Source organism: Eschrichtius robustus, chromosome 19 (genome assembly GCF_028021215.1).
Source record: "Eschrichtius robustus isolate mEscRob2 chromosome 19, mEscRob2.pri, whole genome shotgun sequence".
Taxonomy (NCBI): Eukaryota; Metazoa; Chordata; class Mammalia; order Artiodactyla; family Eschrichtiidae; genus Eschrichtius; species Eschrichtius robustus.
The window spans coordinates 7165540-7189027 of record NC_090842.1 but is presented as its reverse complement, the minus strand read 5'-3'; the positions used below and the strand labels follow the sequence as shown (position 1 = coordinate 7189027).

The 23488-nt window shown below is 41.4% G+C and overlaps 1 protein-coding gene across 1 annotated transcript in view; it reads left to right on the top strand.

Annotated features, from left to right (window-relative positions):
• PLCG2 (phospholipase C gamma 2) overlaps positions 1–22398 on the top strand; it is a 163031-nt gene extending 140633 nt beyond the window's left edge. Inside the window, exons 32-33 of the mRNA XM_068527469.1 lie at positions 21089–21273; positions 21975–22398. Coding sequence (XP_068383570.1) covers positions 21089–21273; positions 21975–22017 — 228 coding nt within the window. The 3' untranslated portion in view covers positions 22018–22398. The remainder of the gene's footprint in view (positions 1–21088; positions 21274–21974) is intronic.
• The last annotated feature ends 1090 nt before the right edge of the window (positions 22399–23488 follow it).

Sequence of the window (23488 nt, the reverse complement as noted above, 5' to 3'; positions counted from 1 at the left end):
CACGTAATATCAAACGACGAAAGCTCTCCCACAGGTCTCCATCTCAACACTAAGACCCAGCTCCACTCAACGACCAGCAAGCTACAGTGCTGGACACCCTATGCCAAACAACTAGCAAGACAGGAAGACAACCCCACCCATTATCAGAGAGGCTGCCTAAAATCATAATAAGGTCACAGACACCCCAAAACACACTACTGGACGTGGTCCTGCCAGAAAGACAAGATCCAGCCTCATCCACCAGAACACAGGCACCAGTCCCCTCCACCAGGAAGCCTACACAAGCCACTGAACCAACCTTACCCACTGGGGGCAGACACCAAAAACAACAGGAACTACGAACCTGCAGCCTGCGAAAAGGAGACCCCAAACACAGTAAGTTAAGAAACTGAGAAGACAGAGAAACATACAGTAAAGTATGTCATCTGCATACACTGTTTGCAGATGACATGATACTATACATAGAGAATCCTAAAGATGCTACCAGAAAACTACTAGAGCTAATCAATGAATTTGGTAAAGTAGCAGGGATACAAAATTAATGCACAGAAATCTCTTGCATTCCTATACACTAGTGATGAAAAATCTGAAAGAGAAATTAAGGAAACACTCCCATTTACTCTTGCAACAAAAAAAATAAAAATACCTAGGAATAAACCTACCTAAGGAGACAAAAGACCTGCATGCAATAAAACTGTAAGACACTGATGACAGAAATTAAAGATGATACAAACAGATGGAGAGATATGCCATGTACTTGGATTGGAAGAATCAACATTGTGAAAATGACTATACTACCCAAAGCAATCTACAGATTCAGTGCAATCCCTATCAAACTACCAATGGCAATTTTTCACAGAACTAGAACAAAAAATTGCACAATTTGAAAACACAAAAGACCCCGAGTAGCCAACGCGATCTTGAGAAAGAAAAATGGAGCTGGAGGAATCAGGCTCCCTGACTTCAGACTATACTACAAAGCTACAGTAATCAAGACAGTATGGTACTGGCACAAAAACAGAAATAGAAATAGACATCAGTGGAACAGGATAGAAAGCCCAGAGATAAACCCACGCACATATGGTCACCTTATATTTGATAAAGGAGGCAAGACTATACAATGGAGAAAAGACAGCCTCTTCGATAAGTGGCGCTGGGAAAACTGGACAGCTACATGTAAAAGAAGGAAATTGTTCTAGAACACTCCCTAACACCATATACAGAAATAAACTCAAAATGGATTAAAGACCTAAATGTAAGGCCAGACACTATAAAACTCTTAGAGGAAAGAGCACTCATAGGCAGAACACTGTATGAAATCAATCACAGCAAGATCCTTTTTGACCCACCTCCTAGAGAAATAGAAATAAAAACAAACAAACAAACAAAAAAATGGGACCTAATGTAACTTTTAAATGCTTTTGCACAGCAAAGGAAAACATAAACAAGATGAAAAGACAGCCCTCAGAATGGGACAAAATATTTGCAAATGAAGCAACTGACAAAGGATTACTCTCCAAAATTTATAAGCAGCTCATGCTGCTCGATATCAAGAAAACGAACAACCCAATCCAAAAATGGGCAGAAGACCTAAACAGACATTTCTCCAAAGAAGATACGCAGATTGCCAACAAACACATGAAAGGATGCTCAACATCACTGACCATTAGAGAAATGCAAATCAAAACTACAATGAGGTATCACCTCACACCAGTCAGAATGGCCATCATCAAAAAATCTACAAACAACAAATGCTGGAGAGGGTGTGTAGAAAAGGGAACCCTCTTGCACTGTTGGTGGGAATGTAAATTGATCCACCATGGAGAACAGTATGGAGGTTCTTTAAAAAACTAAAAATAGAACTATCATACGCCCCAGCAATCCCACTACTGGACATATACCCTGAGAAAACCATAATTCAAAAGGAGTCATGTACCACAATGTTCACTGCAGCTCTATTTACGATAGCCAGGACATGGAAGCAACCTACGTGTCCATCAACAGATGAATGGATAAAGAAGATGTGGCACATATATACAATGGAATATGACTCAGCCATAAAAAGAAACGAAATTGAGTTATTTGTAGTGAGGTGGATGGACCTAGAGTCTGTCATACAGAGTGAAGTGAGTCAGAAAGAGAAAAACAAATACCATATGCTAACACATATATATGGAATCTTAAAAAAAGAAAAAAATGGTTCTGAAGAACCTAAGGGCAGGACAGGACTAAAGACGCAGATGTAGAGAATGGACTTGAGGACGTGGGGAGGGGGAAGGGTAAGCTGGGACGAAGTGAGAGAGTGGCACGGACTTATATATACTACCAAATGCAAAATAGATGGCTGGTGGGAAGCAGCCGCATAGCACAGGGAGATCACCTCAGTGCTTTGTGACCACCTAGAGGGGTGGAATAGGGAGGGTGGGAGGGAGACGCAAGAGGGAGGGGATACAGGGGTATATGTATGCATCTAGCTGATTCACTTTGTTATAAAGCAGAAAGTAACACACCATTTTAAAGCAATTATACTCCAATAAAGATGTTAAAAAAAATGTGGAAGAAATGTCTCAAAATCCAGAGCAATACCACCATGAGATAGAAATCATAAAGGAGAAGATAGGTCATGGGCATCTGCCCTCTGAGCCTAGCATGCAAGCATGTCCCCAAAGGACAAAATGCAACAGAAGGGTGGGGAGCTACTAATGAAGCAGTTACTAGTGGGGATTTTCTCTGATTTGCTCCTTGAGAGATGACTCGCTTGGTTCCTGAAGGGAAGAATAGAATGCACACCCAACACCCCAAGTCATATCTTAGTAAAACTTTTGAATTCTAAGGATAAATAAAAAACCCTAAAAGCTTCCCAACACACCAAGTTATCTACAAAGAAAACCAAATACATCTAATGTCAGACTTGTCCTCTTCCGCACTGGAAACCAGAAGAATGCCATCTACAGACAAGTAAGACAGAAGAAATCAGTGCCCAGCCACCCACTTGCCATGTCAAGGCAATAGAAATGTTATTTGTGGATATGCAGGATTTCAGACATATCGTGTATCCCACTCAAGAGATAGCTCAATTTCATAATAGTCTAGAACTGAAAATAATCAAATATCAGCAAAACCCAGGAGTTAAGAGGTAAAATACAGGCATCCTAAAAGGTTTCAACATTTATGCCTGTGGGCTCAATAGCCAAATAAAGCATCCTTCAAGGGAAGAGTTAATTCTGATAGTTTGAGGTACAAAGGAAATGTTAAAAAACTGAAGGTAACCACCATAAGAATTGAAAAGCAGAGGGGAAAAAGAGAGATAAACAGAAACTTGACCAAGAGAGTAAACATTAGAAAAGGATAGAAGAAGAAGAAATTAAAAATATAATAATGGATATAACTTAGATTTGATCAGGTGAATGGGCTGATTTCTCCCATTAGAAAAGAAGCAAAGAAATCCAGCTGTGCAATGTTTAAAAGAAATAGGCCTGAAACAAAGGTTAGAAGAAAAGAAACAGTAATGAAGTGTTACTGGGAAAAATTGGGAAGGAAAAATTAATACCAGAGTAGAATTCAAGAGCAGAAGTACTAAAGAGCATTAAGAGGGACGATATGTAATGACAGAATGTCTGGTTTACAAAAGGGATGCAAGAGTCATAGATGTTTAGTTAGAAACCGGCATTACTATGCTACATGTATAAAACAAAAGTTCATACAAATAAAAGATTACTTGATTAAAAACATCTTTCAGAACCTGGATGTCTAGTATACAAAAAAATCACCAAGGACAGATGATCAAACTAATGACTAACAAGTTTGATTTAAGAGATACACTTTACGTTCTACAAGTGGATAACGTACACTGTTTTCTTCTATTTCTCAGAAACTTGATTGAGTACTTGATCACAAAGAAAACCTTAATACGTTATAACCTGATAAAATCTGAAAGATACTAAGATGGTCAAAATGTTCCCTGTTTGAGAATAAGGAATTCCAGATGAAATAAATCAAGTAAATTACCCAAAAGTAGTAAAACATTTATGCCATAAGTATATGTAGGAGAGTGCTTGCCTTAAAACTACACAGAAAACTGAATATTCATTTAAAATTAAAAATAATAAAGATAAAAGCCAACTGAAGGAAACATAAAACAAATGCTGATTCATTGAAAAGATCAACTAAATAAACTCTTTGCCTGCTTAATAAAGGAACAAAGTAAGGGCAAAAACATACAAGAGTAAATATTGAAAAGGAGACTGAACCCCAAATAATAAGATAAAAAAGTCTGAAAAACTAGGGCAAAATGGTTGCCTTGAAGAATGGGCTAAAATTGTGTCAAGAAACAGTAGAAAACTTGGAGACGAAGTCCTACAAAAAACACCTAAAGGGTAATAAAACACCTATCAGATAAAAGAGGTATCAGATCTAGATGGTGTTAATAGCTGTGTTCTATTTGGATTTAAAGAACACAATTCCAATTTTAATCCACTGAAGTCAACAGAAAACTGGAAATGTTCCCGTTAATGTCTTGAAGCTGTATAACTTTCATATCACCACCCAGTCATAGATAAATGTCAGTTATGAATACAGATTAAAATTCTAAAAAAAATTAGCAAGTCATTTCCAGCTATTTACTGGAAGAACGATAAATATATTACAAGTAAGTAGTTTAGTCCAATAATGCAAGGGTGGTTTAACCCTGGTATAGTTAATGACACTGAGCAAAATCATATACCTTTAGAGGTAACAAATGTAACCAGTCAAAGAAACAATCAGTCTAAAGTGTGGTGAAGCAATAAAATTATCTGCTCACAAATTATGGTTATATACTTTAAAAAACAGACTCCAATTTTAAGGAGACTGATTTGTGTATTTGTCATGTATCTATTAAGTCACTCACTTTTCTCTATTCTAGACATAACAGTTGGAAATGTGGGATGGGAGGCAGCGACAGATGGGAAATCTCATTCATGATGATGACAAAAACTATAACATCATGTTAGGAATAATTCAAATAAGAAAGGTATAGGGCTTTTAGACTGGAAGACATAAAGCAACACCTGAACAAGAAGAAATATACACCAACCCTTCCAAAGTTAATGTTTGACTGAAATCAGAGGTATCAGTGTAAGCTCACTTAAAATACACACACACACAGGTATGCAGAAATAAATATATGTTTGCATCAGTTACTCTACATATATACATACCCTAGCTGTGTCTACTGAGAGGGCCTAGAACTAATGACACCCCAGTAGCAATGAGCACATCCAAGCACCCACATCTTGCTTTCTAAATGTCATTCTCCAGTAAAAGAAATCAGAGGTCTTTAGACAAGAGCTTAATTCCAGAGTAGGGACAGATAGATAAAATATAAAATGAGCCTGGAGTATCTTCAAATTCCACTAAGTAATGGATAAAGAAGTGCTAAAGAAAGGATGGTGACACATCAAAATCTCCCAAGGGCCCAAGCTGGAACAATTTGAGCAGCAAAATAATAATATTGGATTATAACCCATGGATACATGAATGTTTAATAATTAAAAGAGAGACATACAGCTCAAAATCACAAAAAACAAACCACCCAACCAAAAAAAATGGGCAGAAGATCTAAGTAGACATTTCTCCAGAGAAGACATACAGATGGCTAATAGGCACATGAAAAGATGCTCACCACCACTCATTATTAGAGAAATGCAAATCAACACTACAGTGAGGTATCACCTTACACGGGTCAGAATGGCCAGAAAGTCTACAAATAATAAATGCTGGAGAGGGTGTGGAGAAAAGGGGACCTCCTACACTGCTGGTGGGAATGCAAACTGGTGCAGCCACTATGAAGAACAGTATGGAGGTTCCTCAAAAAAATTAAAAATAGAGTTACCGTAAGATCCTGCAATCCCACTCCTGGGCATGTATCTGGAGAAAACAATACTTTAAAAATACACATGCACCCTTATGTTCATTGCAGCACTATGTACAATATCCAAGACATGGAAGCAAGTGAAATACCCATCAACAGATGAATGGATAAAGAAGATGTGGTATATATAAACAATGAATATTACTCAGCCCTTAACAAAAGAATGAAATAATGCCATTTGCAGCAACCTGGATGGACCTAGAGATTATCATACTAAGTGAAGTCAGAGAAAAACAATATCATATATTACTTATATGTGGAATCTGAAAAATGATACAAATGAACTAATTTACAAAACAGAAACAGAGTACAGATACAGAAAAATGTATGGATACCAAAGAGGAAAGGTGGGTAGGAGGAATAAATTAGGAATTTGGGCGTAACAGATTCATACTACTATATATAAAATAGATAAACGACCACAACCTACTACTATATGGCACAGGGAACTATATTCAATATTTTGTAATAACCTATATGGGAAAAGAATCTGAAAAAGAATATATGTGTGTGTGTGTGTGTGTGTGTGTGTGTGTGTATGTATAACTGAATCACTTTGCTGTAAACCTGAAACTAATACAACATTGTAAATCAACTATACATCCATAAAAAATAATTTAAAAATACTAATTAAATGAGAGAGAAGAGAGAGTTTTTCCTTACAGAAGAATTCCACTAATAAATACAGGAGTGACCTAGAAAAAATAACAGGCAAAGCATTCTCTGACATAAATCATACCAATGTTCTCTTAGCTCAGTCTCCCAAGGCAATAGAGATAAAAACAAAAATAAACAAATGGGACCTAATCAAACTTACAAGCTTTTTGCACTGCAAAGAAAACCATAAACAAAAACGAAGACAACCTACAGAATGCGAGAAAATATTTGCAAATGATGCAACCAACATGGGCCTAATTTCCAAAATATACAAACAGCTCATACAACTCAACAAGAAAACAAACAACCCAATCAAAAAATTGGCAGAAGATCTAAATAGACACTTCTCCAAAGAAGACATACAGATGGCCACCAGGCACATGAAAAGATGCTCAACATCGCTAATTATTAGAGAAATGCAAATCAAAACTACAATGAGGTACCACCTCATACCAGTCAGAATGGCCATCATTAAAAAGTCTACAGATAACAAGTGCTGGAGAGGGTGTGGAGAAAAGGGTACCCTCTTACACTGTTGGTGGGAATGTAAGTTGGTGCAGCCACTGTGGAAAACAGTATGGAGGTTCCTCAGAAAAACGAAAAATAGAACTACCATATGATCCAGCAATCCCACCCCTGGCCATATATCCAGACAAAACTATAATTCAAAAAGATACATGCACCCTTATGATCATAGCGGCACTATTCACAATAGCCAAGACACGGAAACAACCTAGATGTCCATCGACAGATGAATGGATAAAGAAGATGTGGTACATATATACAAAGGAATACTACTCAGCCATTAAAAAGAATGAAATAATGCCATGTGCAGCAACATGGATGTAACTAGAGATTATCATACTAAGTGAAGTAACTCAGACAGAAAAAGACAAATACCATATGATAATCACTTATACGTGGAATCTAAACTATGGCACAAATGAAGCTATCTGCAAAACAGAAACAGACTCACAGACATGGAGAACAGACTTGTAGTTGCCAAAGCAGAGGGGAGGGATGAACTGGGAGTCTGGGGTTAGTAGATGCAAACTATTACATATAGGATGGATAAACAACAATGTCCTCTACTGTATAGCACAGGGAAGTATATTCAAATCCTGGGATAAACCATAATGTAAAAGAATATAAAAAAGAGTGTATATATGTGTATAACTGAGTCATTTGCTGTATAGCAGAAATCAACATTGTAAATCAACTATACTTCCATAAAAAATAAAATAAAAAAATAAACATTCAAGAAAAGAAATGCAGGAGTGAGGGAAATAGAAAATCGCCATTGGAACACCACAGTAAAGATCTACCAGTGGATGCTAAAATTAGTGAGTCAAAGTTTGAGGAGAAACAGGCTATTTGCATAGTCTCAAACTACTGATACCTTCCTCTAAGAAATTTAATTGGAAAGAAAAACAGTAGCTTTACAGTGGATGAACCCAGCAGACACCATCTTAACCAAAAATGATCAGTGTCACCACCAGTAATATGTTGACATCATGTACCTCCTGAGAAGGTGTGGCATTCGTGCCAAAGCTGCATAACCTCAAACAAATCATGAGAAAACACCGGACAAAGCCTTGAACTGCAGAATGTTCTACAAAGCAAGTGACCAGGACTCTTTCAAAGTGTCAAGGTCATAAATGGGGGTGGGGGGTGGGGCTGAGGAAATGTCACAGATTGGAGGAAACTGGAAGACACGGCAGTTGCGTGTGATGTGGGTTCCTGGACTGGATCTTGGACCAGATAAAGGACATGGATGGAAAACTCAGTGACAACCGAATACTTTAGTTAGCAGTATTGCCCCAATGCTAATTTCTTAATTTTGATAATTATACTGTGGTTGTGCAGGATGGTAACCCTGGGGACCAGGGTGGCACAGGGTATGAGAATTTGCTGTACTCTTACTGCAACTTTTCTGTAAGTATAAAATGGCAACATAAAAAAATTAAAAGGAAAAAGCATTGGTGGGGGGGAGAAAACAAACAGAAAAAAAGTAAAAGATAGAGAATTCCATGAAGGTTTTGTCACAGAGCAGAGAAAACTTATTACCAAAGGTGTTCTCCAAGAATTCAAGGATTTTAAATTCTAAATTATACACACACACATCCATCTAAAACAAGGGCTTAAAGAAGATTCAAGGGCTCAAAGTGGGAATAATAATAAAATTGCAATGTAAACATAAATTGATATAACCAAAAATGGATTTAACTCCATGGGGGAAGATAAAACAAGCCAAATCTTTCTCTCTGAAGATAATCCCTAAAAACTGAAAAACCAAGAACTTGGAGTAATAAGCAGGGTTGTTTTGTTTTGTTTTGTTTTGGTTTTGGTTTTTTAGAAAAACAAAATCATTTAACTGTGAAGTTAATAATCAAAAGAAACCACTGTTGACTTTAGGGGGCAGGGATCAAGAGGCAGGGGGTGGTGAACCAGGAGACAGCTGGGTTTTTTGGTAATAATCCTCGTGGGACTTCTTGGCTCTTGAAACTCTGTGCTTATGTAATTAATAAAAACTGAAAATGTAAAACGTAAGAGGGAGTAGATGATATATCGATGGGGAGCATATGACTTATTCAAGGACGTTTGCTGTGAAGGTGACGAGGGATGGGTCCGTAGCTGCTGGGGTGAAGGGAGAGCTTCTTAAGATGTACTTGCATACTGCTCAACGGAGATGATTTAGTGAAAAAGGGAAACGAAGCAGGACAGAGAAAGGGTAAGTGCGGGAGGAAAGCCATGGGCTATATGGCAAGGAGCCGAGATGGGCAGATTTCCCACGTAATTTCATCTACACGAAACACGAAGCAAGGCCATCAGCTGAGATTGGGGAGATTTAGGGGAGAGCAAAGGTGTGAAACAGTCATCTTAAGAGCAGGAAAAAAGAATTTCTTAGTGAAATACAATAGGATTGTACTGTTTAACGTGCTTCTGTAATGTACGTGTTAATATTTTATTTAGGGTTTTCTCACTGCTGTTCACTGAAGTTTTTGGTCAGGTTTTGTTATGCCGGCTTCATATAAATTACTTGGAAGCCTTCTTTCTCAGGGCCATGGCACATTTTGAATAGAATTGGAGGTAACCGCTACCTACATACAACAGATGTCAAAGACACCATTTGTGAAGCTTTCTGGGGCTGATATAAAAAAATTTTCTCATTTTCTTCCAGGATAATTATTTTTCTGTTATGGGCTACTTTTCTATAATAGAACATATGTGTGTATATATCTACAATATATATTGGAGATAGATATAAGAGCCTTATAATAAATACACACACGTATTTATTCATCATCACTTGATTTTCCATTTCATAGGTTCCTTCCACATCTTCTTATGTGTAGTTCTATACCTATTATCTTTTATTTGGCTAATTGGCCTTCCATACCTTCCTAGATTAGTTTAGATAACGGATTATCTACTTCATTGACTCTGTGTTTGTGTTTTTCCCACAAAACAACCTTGCTCTTACATTTATTTTGTATTTGGGTTTACCAATTCAGCCATTTCTAAATTTATCTTCACTGATTCAGTCTTTCCTTAGCCTTTTGTTCTTTTTATTACCCCTTGTGTTTGGATACGTAATTTATGTATCTCATTTTTGTGTGCTAATACAAATGGGACTGTACACAGGCTGTACACAGATAGATGGCCTGGGACTAGTGGGCTTTCCTCTTCTGAAACACCCTTCATAAAAAGAGATTTGGCAGGTGCCCAGGTCTTAGGCCAGCGGTCAGCTGCTTGCTTGAGGGGATGGGATAAAAGCGGATACAGCCCTGCAGCCAGGACACAGACAGGGTTAGTAGTATTCCTGAGAACCTAGAGCCCCAGACTATCACTGCAACACTGCTGGCCCTGCCCTTGGGAGTCCCCCATTTAGAGCATTCAGAAAACCAGATGCCTGTGTACAGACTGAGGGAGGAAAGAAACTTCCCATTCCAGATGAGCTTGCACATTAAAATTTTAACACTCAAGGAAAATAATGCTAATACAGCTAACAAGCACAAAAGCAAGAGGATTGACTCCAGTGAATCTGAAAATAACTTTGAAATTTAAAAAAAATTTCAAAGGGAACCCAGTGGATGCACGGATTTTAAAAAGAACCACCCTTCTTAAAATTAATCAGAAAAGGTAGGAATGAAAGGACCAATAAAGAAATCCCTGGAAAGACGAATCGAAAAGTCCTGAAAAAAATTTTTAAAGATTAATAAGTAGGAAATTACAGAATGGGTACAGTTAAGGAAAGAATTAATAAATGTGAAGATTGTGTTTGGGGAATTTGCTTTAATACAGCAAGACAAGGTAAAAATACTAAAAGGGCAAAAAAAAAAAAAAAAAAAGTGTAAAATGAGAAGCTCCAACGTAAAATATTTGGAATAACCATGGCCGAGAATGTTCCAGCACTGAAGAGACAAGCATCCTCGAACTATAAACAGAGCAGTACAGAGACCCACATACAGGCATATTCTACTGAAATGGCAGAATACAGGGTAAAGAGAAAATTATAAAAGAAGAAAAGACAGATTAACTACAGATGATTGACATAACAGCAGTGCTTCCGTGTATAGCAATAGCAGCCTAAAGACTAAGGGATACCTTCAAAATGCCTTAGACACACAGCTGTGGGTCTAGATATTCTACATCCTAAGAGCTACCATTCAAGAGTGAGGGCAAAATGAAGGTATTTTCAGAAATGCAAAGACAGATAATTTAGTACTAATAAACTTTGCTAAAAGAATGACCATGGTAAGCAAGAAGGAATGTAACGCAAGGAGCAATGGTGAGAAAAATTGGTAAGATACATGTATTAGAAAATAGAAATAACCATTGACTTGGAAAAGAAAACCTAAATTTTTTTTTTTTATTTTTTTATTTTTTTAAACATCTTTATTGAAGTATAATTGCCTTACAATGGTGTGTTAGCTTCTGCTTTATAACAAAGTGAATCAGTTATACATATACAATATGTTCCCATTTCTCTTCCCTCTTGCATCTCCCTCCCTCCCACCCTCCCCATCCCACCCCTCTAGGTGGTCGCAAAGCACCGAGCTGATCTCCCTGTGCTATGCGGCTGCTTCCCACTAGTTATCTATTTTACATTTGGTAGTGTATATATGTCCATGACACTCTCTTACCCTGTCACATCTCACCCCACCCCCTCCCCATATCCTCAAGTCCATTCTCTAGTAGGTCTGTGTCTTTATTCCCGTCTTGCCACTAGGTTCTTCATGGCCTTTTTTTTTTTTTTTTTTTTCCCCTTAGATTCCGTATATATGTGTTAGCATACTGTATTTGTTTTTCTCTTTCTGACTTACTTCACTCTGTATGACAGACTCTAACTCCATCCACCTCATTACAAATACCTCCATTTCATTTCTTTTTATGGCTGAGTAATAGTCCATTGTATATATGTGCCACGTCTTCTTTATCCATTCATCTGTCGATGGACATTTAGGTTGCTTCCATGTCCTGGCTATTGTAAATAGAGCTGCAATGAACATTTTGGTACATGACTCTTTTTGACCTATGGTTTTCTCAGGGTATATGCCCAGTAGTGGGATTGCTGGGTCGTATGGTAGTTCTATTTGTAGTTTTTTAAGGAACCTCCATACTGTTCTCCATAGTGGCTGTATCAATTTACATTCCCAACAACAGTGCAAGAGTGTTCCCTTTCCTCCACACCCTCTCCAGCATTTATTGTTTCTAGATTTTTTGATGATGGCCATTCTGACCGGTGTGAGATGATATCTCATTGTAGTTTTGATTTGCATTTCTCTAATGATTAATGACGTTGAGCACTCTTTCATGTGTCTGTAGGCCATCTGTATATCTTCTTTGGAGAAATGTCTATTTAGGTCTTCTGCCCATTTTTGGATTGGGTTGTTGGTTTTTTTGTTATTGAGCTGCATGAGCTGCTTGTAAATCTTGGAGATTAATCCTTTGTCAGTTGCTTCATTTGCAAATATTTTCTCCCATTCTGAGGGTTGTCTTTTGGTCTTGTTTATGGTTTCCTTTGCTGTGCAAAAGCTTTTAAGTTTCATTAGGTCCCATTTGTTTATTTGTGTTCTTATTTCCATTTCTCTGGGAGCTGGGTCAAAAAGAATCTCGCTGTGATGTATGTCATAGAGTGTTCTGCCTATGTTTTCCTCTAAGGGTTTGATAGTGTCTGCCCTTACACTTAGGTCTTTAATCCATTTTGAGTTTATTTTTGTGCATGGTGTCAGGGAGTGTTCTAATTTCATACTTTTACATGTACCTGTCCAATTTTCCCAGCACCACTTATCGAAGAGGCTGTCTTTTCTCCACTGTATATGCTTGCCTCCTTTATCAAAGATAAGGTGACCATATGTGTGTGGGTTTATCTCTGGGCTTTCTATCCTGTTCCATTGATCTATATTTCTGTTTTTGTGCCAGTACCAAACTGTCTTGATTACTGAAGCTTTGTAATATAGTCTGAAGTCAGGGAGCCTGATTCCCCCCGCTCCATTTTTCGTTCTCAAGATTGCTTTGGCTATTCGGGGTCTTTTGTGTTTCCATACAAATTGTGAAATTTTTTGTTCTAGTTCTGTGAAAAATGCCAGTGGTAGTTTGATAGGGATTGCATTGAATCTGTAGATTGCTTTGGGTAGTAGAGTCATTTTCACAATGTTGATTCTTCCAATCCAGGAACATGGTATATCTCTCCATCTGTTTGTATCATCTTTAATTTCTTTCATCAGTGTCTTATAATTTTCTGCATACAGGTCTTTTGTCTCCTTAGGTAGGTTTATTCCTAGATATTTTATTCTTTTTGTTGCAATGGTAAATGGGACTGTTTTCTTAATTTCACTTTCAGATTTTTCGTCATTAGTGTATAGAAATGCAAGAGATGTCTGTGCATTTATTTTGTATCCTGCTACTTTACCAAATTCATTGATTAGCTCTAGGAGTTTTCTGGTAGCATCTTTAGGATTCTCTATGTATAGTATCATGTCATCTGCAAATAGTGACAGCTTTGCTTCTTCTTTTCCGATTTGGATTCCTTTTATTTCTTTGTCTTCTCTGATTGCTGTGGCTAACACTTCCAAAACTATGTTGAATAATAGTGGTGAGAGTGGGCAACCTTGTCTTGTTCCTGATCTTAGTGGAAATGGTTTCAGTTTTTCACCATTGAGGACAATGTTGGCTGTGGGTTTGTCATATATGGCCTTTATTATGTTGAGGAAAGTTCCCTCTATGCCTACTTTCTGCAGGGCTTTTATCATAAATGGGTGTTGAATTTTGTCGAAAGCTTTCTCTGCATCTATTGAGATGATCATATGGTTTTTCTCCTTCAATTTGTTAATATGGTGTATCACCATTGACTGATTTGCGTATATTGAAGAATCCTTGCATTCCTGGGATAAACCCCACTTGATCATGGTGTATGATCCTTTTAATGTGCTGTTGGATTCTGTTTGCTAGTATTTTGTTGAGGATTTTTGCATCTATGTTCATCAGTGATATTGGCCTGTAGTTTTCTTTCTTTGTGACATCTTTGTCTGGTTTTGGTATCAGGGTGATGGTGGCCTCGTAGAATGAGTTTGGGAGTGTTCCTCCCTCTGCAATATTTTGGAAGAGTTTGAGAAGGATAGGTGTTAGCTCGTCTCTAAATGTTTGATAGAATTCACCTGTGAAGCCATCTGGTCCTGGGCTTTTGTTTGTTGGAAGGTTTTTAATCACAGTTTCAATTTCAGTGCTTGTGATTGGTCTGTTCATATTTTCTATTTCTTCCTGGTTCAGTCTCGGCAGCTTGTGCATTTCTAAGAATCTGTCCATTTCTTCCAGGTTGTCCATTTTATTGGCATAGAGTTGCTTGTAGTAATCTCTCATGATCTTTTGTATTTCTGCAGTGTCAGTGGTTACTTCTCCTTTTTCATTTCTAATGCTATTGATCTGAGTCTTCTCCCTTTTTCTCTTGATGAGTCTGGCTAATGGTTTGTCAATTTTGTTTATCTTCTCAAAGAACCAGCTTTTAGTTTCATTGAGTTTTGCTATTGTTTCCTTCATTTCTTTTTCATTTATTTCTGCCCTGATCTTTATAATTTCTTTCCTTCTGCTGGCTTTGGGGTTTTTTTGTTCTTCTTTCTCTAATTGCTTCAGGTGCAAGGTTAGGTTGTTTATTCGAGGTGTTTCCTGTTTCTTGAGGTAGGCTTGTATTGCTATAAACTTCCCTCTTAGCACTGCTTTTGCTGCGTCCCATAGGTTTTGGGTCGTCGTATCTCCATTGTCATTTGTTTCTAGGTATTTTTTGATTTCCCCTTTGATTTCTTCAGTAATCACTTCGTTATTAAGTAGTGTATTGTGTAGCCTCCAAGTGTTTGTATTTTTTACAGATCTTTTCCTGTAATTGATATCTAGTCTCATAGCGTTGTGGTCGGAAAAGATACTTGATACGATTTCAATTTTCTTAAATTTACCAAGGCTTGATTTGTGACCCAAGATATGATCTATCCTGGAGAATGTTCCATGAGCACTTGAGAAAAATGTGTATTCTGTTGTTTTTGGGTGGAATGTCCTATAAATATCAATTAAGTCCATCTTGTTTAATGTATCATTTAAAGCTTGTGTTTCCTTATTTATTTTCATTTTGGATGACCTGTCCATTGGTGAAAGTGGGGTGTTAAGGTCCCCTACTATGATTGTGTTGCTGTCGATTTCCCCTTTTATGGCTGTTAGTATTTGCCTTATGTATTGAGGTGCTCCTATGTTGGGTGCATAAATATTTACAATTGTTACAGCTTCCTCTTGGATCGATCCCTTGATCATTATATAGTGTCCTTCTTTGTCTCTTGTAATAGTCTTTATTTTAAAGTCTATTTTGTCTGATATGAGAATTGCTACTCCAGCTTTCTTTTGATTTCCATTTGCATGGAATATCTTTTTCCATCCCCTCACTTTCAGTCTGTATGTGTCTCTAGGTCTGAAGTGGGTCTCTTGTAGACAGCATATATATGGGTCTTGTTTTTGTATCCATTCAGCCAGCCTGTGTCTTTTGGTGGGAGCATTTAATCCATTTACATTCAAGGTAATTATCGATATGTATGTTCCTATTCCCATTTTCTTAAATGTTTTGGGTTTGTTATTGTAGGTGTTTTCCTTCTCTTGTGTTTCTTGCCTAGAGAAGTTCCTTTAGCATTTGTTGTAAAGCTGGTTTGGTGGTGCTGAACTCTCTCAGCTTTTGCTTGTCTGTAAAGGTTTTAATTTCTCCATCGAATCTGAATGAGATCCTTGCTGGGTAGAGTAATCTTGGTTGTAGGTTTTTGTCCTTCATCACTTTAAGTATATCCTGCCACTCCCTTCTGGCTTGCAGAGTTTCTGCTGAAAGATCAGATGTTAACCTTATGGGGATTCCCTTGTGTGTTATTTGTTTTTTTTCCCTTGCTGCCTTTAATATGTTTTCCTTATATTTAATTTTTGACAGTTTGATTAATATGTGTCTTGGCGTGTTTCTCCTTGGGTTTATCCTGTATGGGACTCTCTGTGCTTCCAGGACTTGATTAACTATTTCCTTTCCCATATTAGGGAAGTTTTCAACTATAATCTCTTCAAATATTTTCTCAGTCCCTTTCTTTTTCTCTTCTTCTTCTGGGACCCCTATAATTCGAATGTTGGTGCGTTTAATGTTGTCCCAGAGGTCTCTGAGACTGTCCTCAGTTCTTTTCATCCTTTTTCCTTTATCCTGCTCTGTAGTAGTTATTTCCACCATTTTATCTTCCAGGTCACTTATCCTTTCTTCTGCCTCCGTTATTCTGCTATTGATCCCATCTAGAGTATTTTTAATTTCATTTATTGTGTTTTTCATCATTGCTTGGTTCCTCTTTAGTTCTTCTACGTCCTTGTTAAATGTTTCTTGCATTTTGTCTATTCTATTTCCAAGATTTTGGATCATCCTTACTATCATTATTCTGAATTCTTTTTCAGGTAGACTACCTATTTCCTCTTCATTTGTTAAGTCTGGTGTGTTTCGACCCTGCTCCTTCATCTGCTGTGTGTTTTTCTGTCGTCTCATTTTGCTTATCTTACTGTGTTTGGGGTCTCCTTTTCACAGACTGCAGGTTTGTAGTTCCCGTTGTTTTTGGTATCTGTCCCCAGTGGCTAAGGTTGGTTCAGTGGGTTGTGTAGGCTTCCTGGTGTAGGGAACTAGTGCCTGAGCTCTGGTGGATGAGGCTGGATCTTGTCTTTCTGGTGGGCACATCCACGTCTGGTGGTGTATTTTGGGGTGTCTGTGGCCTTATTATGATTTTAGGCAGCCTCTCTGCTAATGGATGGGGCTGTGTTCCTGTCTTGCTAGTTGTTTGGCATAGGGTGTTCAGCACTGTAGCTTGCTGGTCATTGAGTGATGCTGGGTCTTGATGTTGAGATGGAGATCTCTGAGAGATTTTTGCCGTTTGGTATTACGTGGAGCTGGGAGGTCTCTTGTGGACCAGTGTCCTGAAGTTGGCTCTCCCACCTCAGAGGCACGGCCCTGATGCCTGGCTGGAGCACCAAGAGCCTTTCGTCCACACGGCTCAGAGTAAAAGGGAGAAAAAATAGAAAGAAAGAAAGAAAGAAAGAAAGAAAGAAAGAAAGAAAGAGGCTATAATATAGTGAAGTAAAATAAAGCTATTGTAAAGCAAAGCTATACAGACAAAATCTCACCCAGAAGCATATACATATACACTCACCAAAAAAAAGGAACAGGGGAAAAATTGATATATCCTGCTCCCAAAGTCCACCTCCTGAATTTGGGATGATTCGTTGTCTATTCAGGTATTCAACAGATGCAGGCACATCAAGTTGTTTGTGGAGCTTTAATCCGCTGCTTCTGAGGCTGCTGGGAGAGATTTCCCCTTCTCTTCCCTCTTCGCACAGCTCCTGGGGTTCAGCTTTGGATTTGGACCCGCCTCTGCGTGTAGGTCGCCTGAGGGCGTCTATTCCCCGCCCAGACAGAACGGGGTTAAAGGAGCCGCTGCTTCGGGGGCGCTGGCTCACTCAGGCCGCGGGGAGGGAGGGGTATGGAGGAGGCGGGGCGAGCCTGCGGCGGCAGAGGCCGGCGTGACGTTGCACCAGCCTGAGGCGCGCAGTGCGTTCTCCCGGGGAATTTGTCCCTGGATCATGGGACCCTGGCGGTGGCGGGCTGCACCGGCTCCCGGGAGGGGCGGTGTGGAGAGTGACCTGTGCTCACACACAGGCTTTTTGGAGGCGGCAGCAGCAGCCCCAGCGTCTCACGCCCGTCTCTGGGGTCCGCGCTGATCGCCGCGGCTCGCGCCCTTCTCTGGAGTTCGTTTAGGCGGCGCTCTGAATCCCCTCTCCTTGCGCGCAGCGAAACAAAGAGGCCAGAAAAAGTCTCTTGCCTCTTCGGCAGCTGCAGACTTTTCCCCGGTCTCCCTCCCGGCCAGCTGTGGTGCGCTAACCCCTTCAGGCTGTGTTCACGCCGCCAGCCCCAGTCCTCTCCCTGCGATCCGACCGAAGCCCGAGCCTCAGCTCCCAGCCCCGCCTGCCCCGGCGGGGGAGCAGACAAGCCTCTCCGGCTGGTGAGCGCTGCTCGGCGCCGAGCCTCTGTGCGGGAGTCTCTCCGCTTTTTCCTCTGCGCCCCTGTTGCTGTGGGATCCGCGCTGTTAGCCGCGCCTCGCGCCCGTCTCTGAAGTTCGTTTAGGCGGCGCTCTGAATGCCCTCTCCTCGCGCACCAGGAAACAAAGAGGGAAGAAAAAGTCTCTTGCCTCTTCGGCAGCTGCAGACTTTTTCCCGGGCTCCCTCCCGGCTAGCTGTGGTGCGCTAACCCCTTCAGGCTGTGTTCACGCCGCCAACCCCAGTCCCCTCCCTGCGATCCGACCGAAGCCCGAGCCTCAGCTCCCAGCCCCGCCCGCCCCGGCGGGGGAGCAGAGAAGCCTCTCGGACTGGAGAGTGCTGGTCGGCACTGCTCCTCCGTGCGGGAAGCTCTCCGCTTTGACCTCCGCACCCCTGTGGCTGCGCTCTCCTCCGTGGCTCCGAAGCTTCCCCCCTCTGCCACCCGCAATCTCTGCCCGCGAAGGGGCTTCCTAGTGCGTGGAAATCTTTCCTCCTTCACAGCTCCCTCCCACTGGTGCAGGTGCCGTCCCTATTGTTTTGTCTCTGTTATTTCTTTTTTCTTTTGCCCTACCCATGTACAGGGGGAGTTTCTTGCCTTTTTGGAGGTCGGACGTTTTCTGCCAGCGTTCAGTGGGTGTTCTGTAGGAGCAGTTCCACGTGTAGATGTATTTCTACTGTATCTGTGGGAAGGAAGGTGATCTCCGCGTCTTACTCTTCCGCCATCTTCTCTCCTCCCCCCAAAACCTAAATTTTTGTGACAACTCAGACTCAAAAGAAAGCCAGGAAATAATTATCACAAAATTCTAAGAGGGAAGGAGGGAGTCTTGATTGGGAGGGGTACATAGAGTAGACCATGCTCTGTTTCTTGACTTGCTGGTGTCTCCATAGCTGTTTGCTTTATAGTTATTCACTAAACTGTATATATGTTTTATGTACTTTTCTGAATGTATGTTGTATCTCATACATATATGGACCACTAAGGACTAAATTATATCACAGCTCTAAATGCTTTGGGATTCAGAAAAGGAGACAAAGGCCTGCAATTTTAAAAGCATTAGTGGAAAAGGTGTATTTTTTTTTTTTACATCTTTATTGGAATATAATTGCTTTACAATGTTAGTTTCTGCCGTATAACAAAGTGAATCAGCTATATGTATACATATATCCCCGTATCCCCTCCCTCTTGAGCCACCCTCCCACCCCTCTAGGTGGTCACAAAGCGCCGAGCTGATCTCCCTGTGCTATGCGGCTGCTTCCCACTAGCTATCTCTTGTACATTTGGTAGTGTATATACATCAGTGCTACTCATCATTACATATATGAAAGCAACATAAGTTGTTTTCTTCTAGGCGGAGAGGAGGTGAAAAGAGACCATTTGTAGTACAGTGTTAAGACTTCAGTGTGGCTTTTGTTTTGTTTTGCTTTAGTTTTAATAGGAAGGAAAGCTGGTCTCCTTGAGGAAGGATAAACGTTTAAGCGAAGTCACTATGGACCCTTCCCAGTGCCTCACTCAGTACGTTGAATCAGTTACCAAGGACTACCCATTTTACCTCCACTCCTTGTGCAAAGACAGTCATCGTTTTACTCCTCGGCACTTTGCCAGTGGCCAGAATAACCTTTACCATCTCTATCCCCACTCTCCAGAGTCAGAATTCTACCTGTTATCCCGGGGATGTCCGTGATGGTTTGTTAGGTCGTTAAGGTGAGAAAAAAATTTCAGACCAAGCTATGGTCTGAGCCACGTTTTATAAAAATAAATGACAACAGAAGCCCACTCGTGTATATGGATGCCCGTTTTTGTAGCACTGGAGTCTGTCACTTGACCTACTGCACCAGTGGTAACAGCCACTAGACCCACCCCCTGAGTAGCCATCCTTTGCACAATAGACAGAGACCTTTTAAAAACATCAGTGAGGCAACACACCCTCCCCTCCCTTGCTGAAATCCAAACACCTTACCCGGTAAGATTTTATTTTTCCCCTTAGCATAATGGGGGGAATATTTTGGCTCGGACAACTGCAGGGTTTAGGAGTAGGGCTTGTTACAGTCGTGGCTGGATCCAGGTGCTCTCCCAGTGGCTCTGTCTCCCTCTCTTTCTCGACGCGATAGCAGAGGGACCGCTAGCAACTGGAAACAATCATCACTCTTTCCACTGATCCCCAACAAAAGAAACTTTCTTGTTACCAAGAGCACTGACCAGAGGCTCAGGGCTGCTACCCATCTGCCTGGCTTGGGACACAAGCCTGGGGGCGGCGGTGACAGGGGAGTCGTCGTTACTGGCCAGAGTGACAAGCCCATCTCTGGGGGTATAGCCTATGTTTCCCTGCCTCTTTTTGCCGCAGCGGGGGTGACAAGTTTATTGCGCTATAATTCGTATACCGTACGTTCCACCCACTTAAAGTATACAGTTCAATCGTTTTTAGTCTATTCAGAGTTGTGTAACCATCATCGTGACCAGTTTTGGAATATTTTCATCACCCCAGAAAGCAACTCCTGCTCATTAGCTGTCTCCACTCACTCCAGCCCCCAGGCCACCACCAATCTACCTCCCATCCAGGCTGCCCTCTGCCTTACCTGCTGTGTTCCACTATAAGCACAGAGCCTTTGCATTTGGATGAGAGCCAGAAGGTGACACAGACCCACGAAAAACCAGATTTGATTGAGAAACAAGATCAGTGGGCAGTGCATTTGTTATTTCAGTGTTTCACAATAAAGCTCCCCCTCCTCGAGAACCAGAGTTTCTAAACTGCTTGCTTCCCATGGAGTAAATGACTGCAAGTTTATCTTTGGTGAAAAGAGCCCCTAGATCTTCTGGGAAGGTCCCAGCAGACGACAGGTCTGCCCTGTGCTCCCCTCCCTCACACCCTCCAGGTGCCATGCCCCACATCCTGGTTTGGAAGACATTGTCCCCACATGGTTGTTCTCACCTCTGTTCTCCAGGAGAGTGAAGAGGAGCTTTACTCCTCCTGCCGCCAGCTGCGGAGGCGGCAGGAAGAACTGAACAACCAGCTCTTTCTGTACGACACACACCAGAACTTGCGCAGTGCCAACCGGGATGCCCTGGTCAGAGAGTTCAACGTCAACGAGAACCAGCTGCAGCTGTACCAGGAGAAGTGCAACCGCAGGTGGGTCAGCCCCTCCCCCTGCAGACCCTGCAGCCACTGTGATGTTGGGCCCCGGGGCCAGGGCTGCGGGAAAGCCTCCATCTTTAGAAATCCTGATACCCTTGACTCTACTTCTCTTTGCTCCATCAATTACTTACAGTTAGAGCTTAAGCATCTGCACCTTCCCTAAGCTGAGCTGTCCTCAAGAGAGGGACACTTGAATGTCAGAGTGCAAATAAGCCATGACCACTACTGTTTAAGGAGCGCTTCTAGACTTCCCAAGCATGGGCTAGACCAGTGGTTCCTAAATCGAAACAGAATCCCTCCCCCTCCGCAACAAGGGATGCTTTGAATTGTGCTACGGACGTGTAAGGAGGGACAGCCAAGTATGCCAGATATTCCTGCCTCACCAAGAACTATCGTGAAGAAAATGCCAGTAGCAACCTCCGTTGCAAAGAGCATGGAGACTCCTTACCCATGTTATTTTCATTTCATCTTGACCACACCTACACAGTAGCAGTGACCCCAGGACAACGACCAGTGAGGAAACAGATCCACGGAAGTTACGTGTCTTTGCCAGGGACTCACTTCTTCAACTCTGCCCTGTACCCTCCAGCCCCGAATATCCTGCAAATGTGTGGTGTGGACAGAGAAATGTCAGAGTTCAGCACGTGGCCCATGTCCTAGACTAATGGATGACGGTGAAATCTGTTTCATTTCAGGTTAAGAGAGAAGAGAGTCAGCAACAGCAAGTTTTACTCATAGAAGCCGGGCTCTGCGTGTAAAGGTGTCGTGTGTGCGCGTGTGTTTGCATGTAGGACTGTGTGCTCTCTTCGGACCCTGGGAACATGCTCACATGTGAGGTCATCCTCTCCTCAAGCCTGTCAGCAAGATGACGTTTCTGAAGTCGACCCAAGTGGCATGAGTTGGGGTAACTTCCTGGTAACTTTTTCATCTTGGACAATTTCTTATAGTCTCTATAGAGGACCCCCAAAACCTGCTCACATTTGGCCTCTCGTGTTCCAAACCTCACTGAATAAAAGCAATGAAACTCTTGACCAGTTAAAGCTTCTGTGCACGACCTGTAGAGTGAGCAGTATTCCTTCTCTGGCCCCTAAAGACCCAGGTAATTGACTTCCACAGAAGATGAGCCCCATCTCTAAGGAACTAATTCATTAGATTCTGGAAAGGATTTGAACTAAAAGGCAAACGATTTCACACTTAAGGCCATCAGAATTTACCAGGGCCCAGAGAGGAGCCCTAGCCCTGCCCCAGGTCAAAGCACTTTAACTACCACCAGCAGGCTGAACCGACCTGCTGCCATACATGACAGTGGGCTGGGGGTGGAGCCCATCCATTAAGACAGAGACTTGCTTCATGACTGGGGCAGTGGGGGTCAAGGGTGGAAATCTTGGGGCCTCTTTGATTTACAGAGCTGATCAGAGCCCCTGAAGGCTCGGCCAGCTTCAAACTCACCCCTGCTCCGTCCACTTATGAGCTGGCTGCATAGCCACAGGGAAGCTCCGGGTCTGCAGCTGTCCACAGGCAAGAGGTCACTCACTGCTTAAACGGGGTGATACAGGGTAAGGCTCTCTGGATTATCCAGTTTTCTGGAGCAGTGAGCGAAGTCTTAGGAACCTACAGAAAATCTCAGATTCGGCCACCCACAAAGGGGCAGACCCACCTAGGACAAGATGATCCTCCTCTACATCTTGAGATGCAGTTTAATGATTTGTACAGTGTGATGCTTTAATAAGGCTTTTTCAAGGCGAGGATAGTGTGCGGGGGGTGGGGAGTGGCCCGTAGAGCCACAACTTGGTCAGAGGGAACTGAGAACTAACTTAGGAGACAAAAGGGAACTATGGGAAACAAGTGACTGCTGGGGAGCCACAAACCAGCAGTCAGTCTGGTGGCTTTACTTGGATGGAACTGTGTCCTAGAAATCCACTCCGCCCGCCCCTTATTATCCTGGGTTTAGCGTGCATGAATTAGCTGGAGTACCTTAAAGCCAGCCATGCTCTGTCTCATCAAAAGACCCCATCCCTCCATTCCACGCAAGTTTATCAAGTACTTCCATATACCAAGCACTATGCCAAAGTCTGGGGGTTCCAGGTCTTAAAAAAATTAAGGAAAGAAAAGAAAAGCCATGGTTACCGGTCTCATGGAACCTATCCATGTGCTTCTAAAAGAAATGCGTTTTATCGTCCATGAAGCCCTGAGTATACCTAACAGCCCC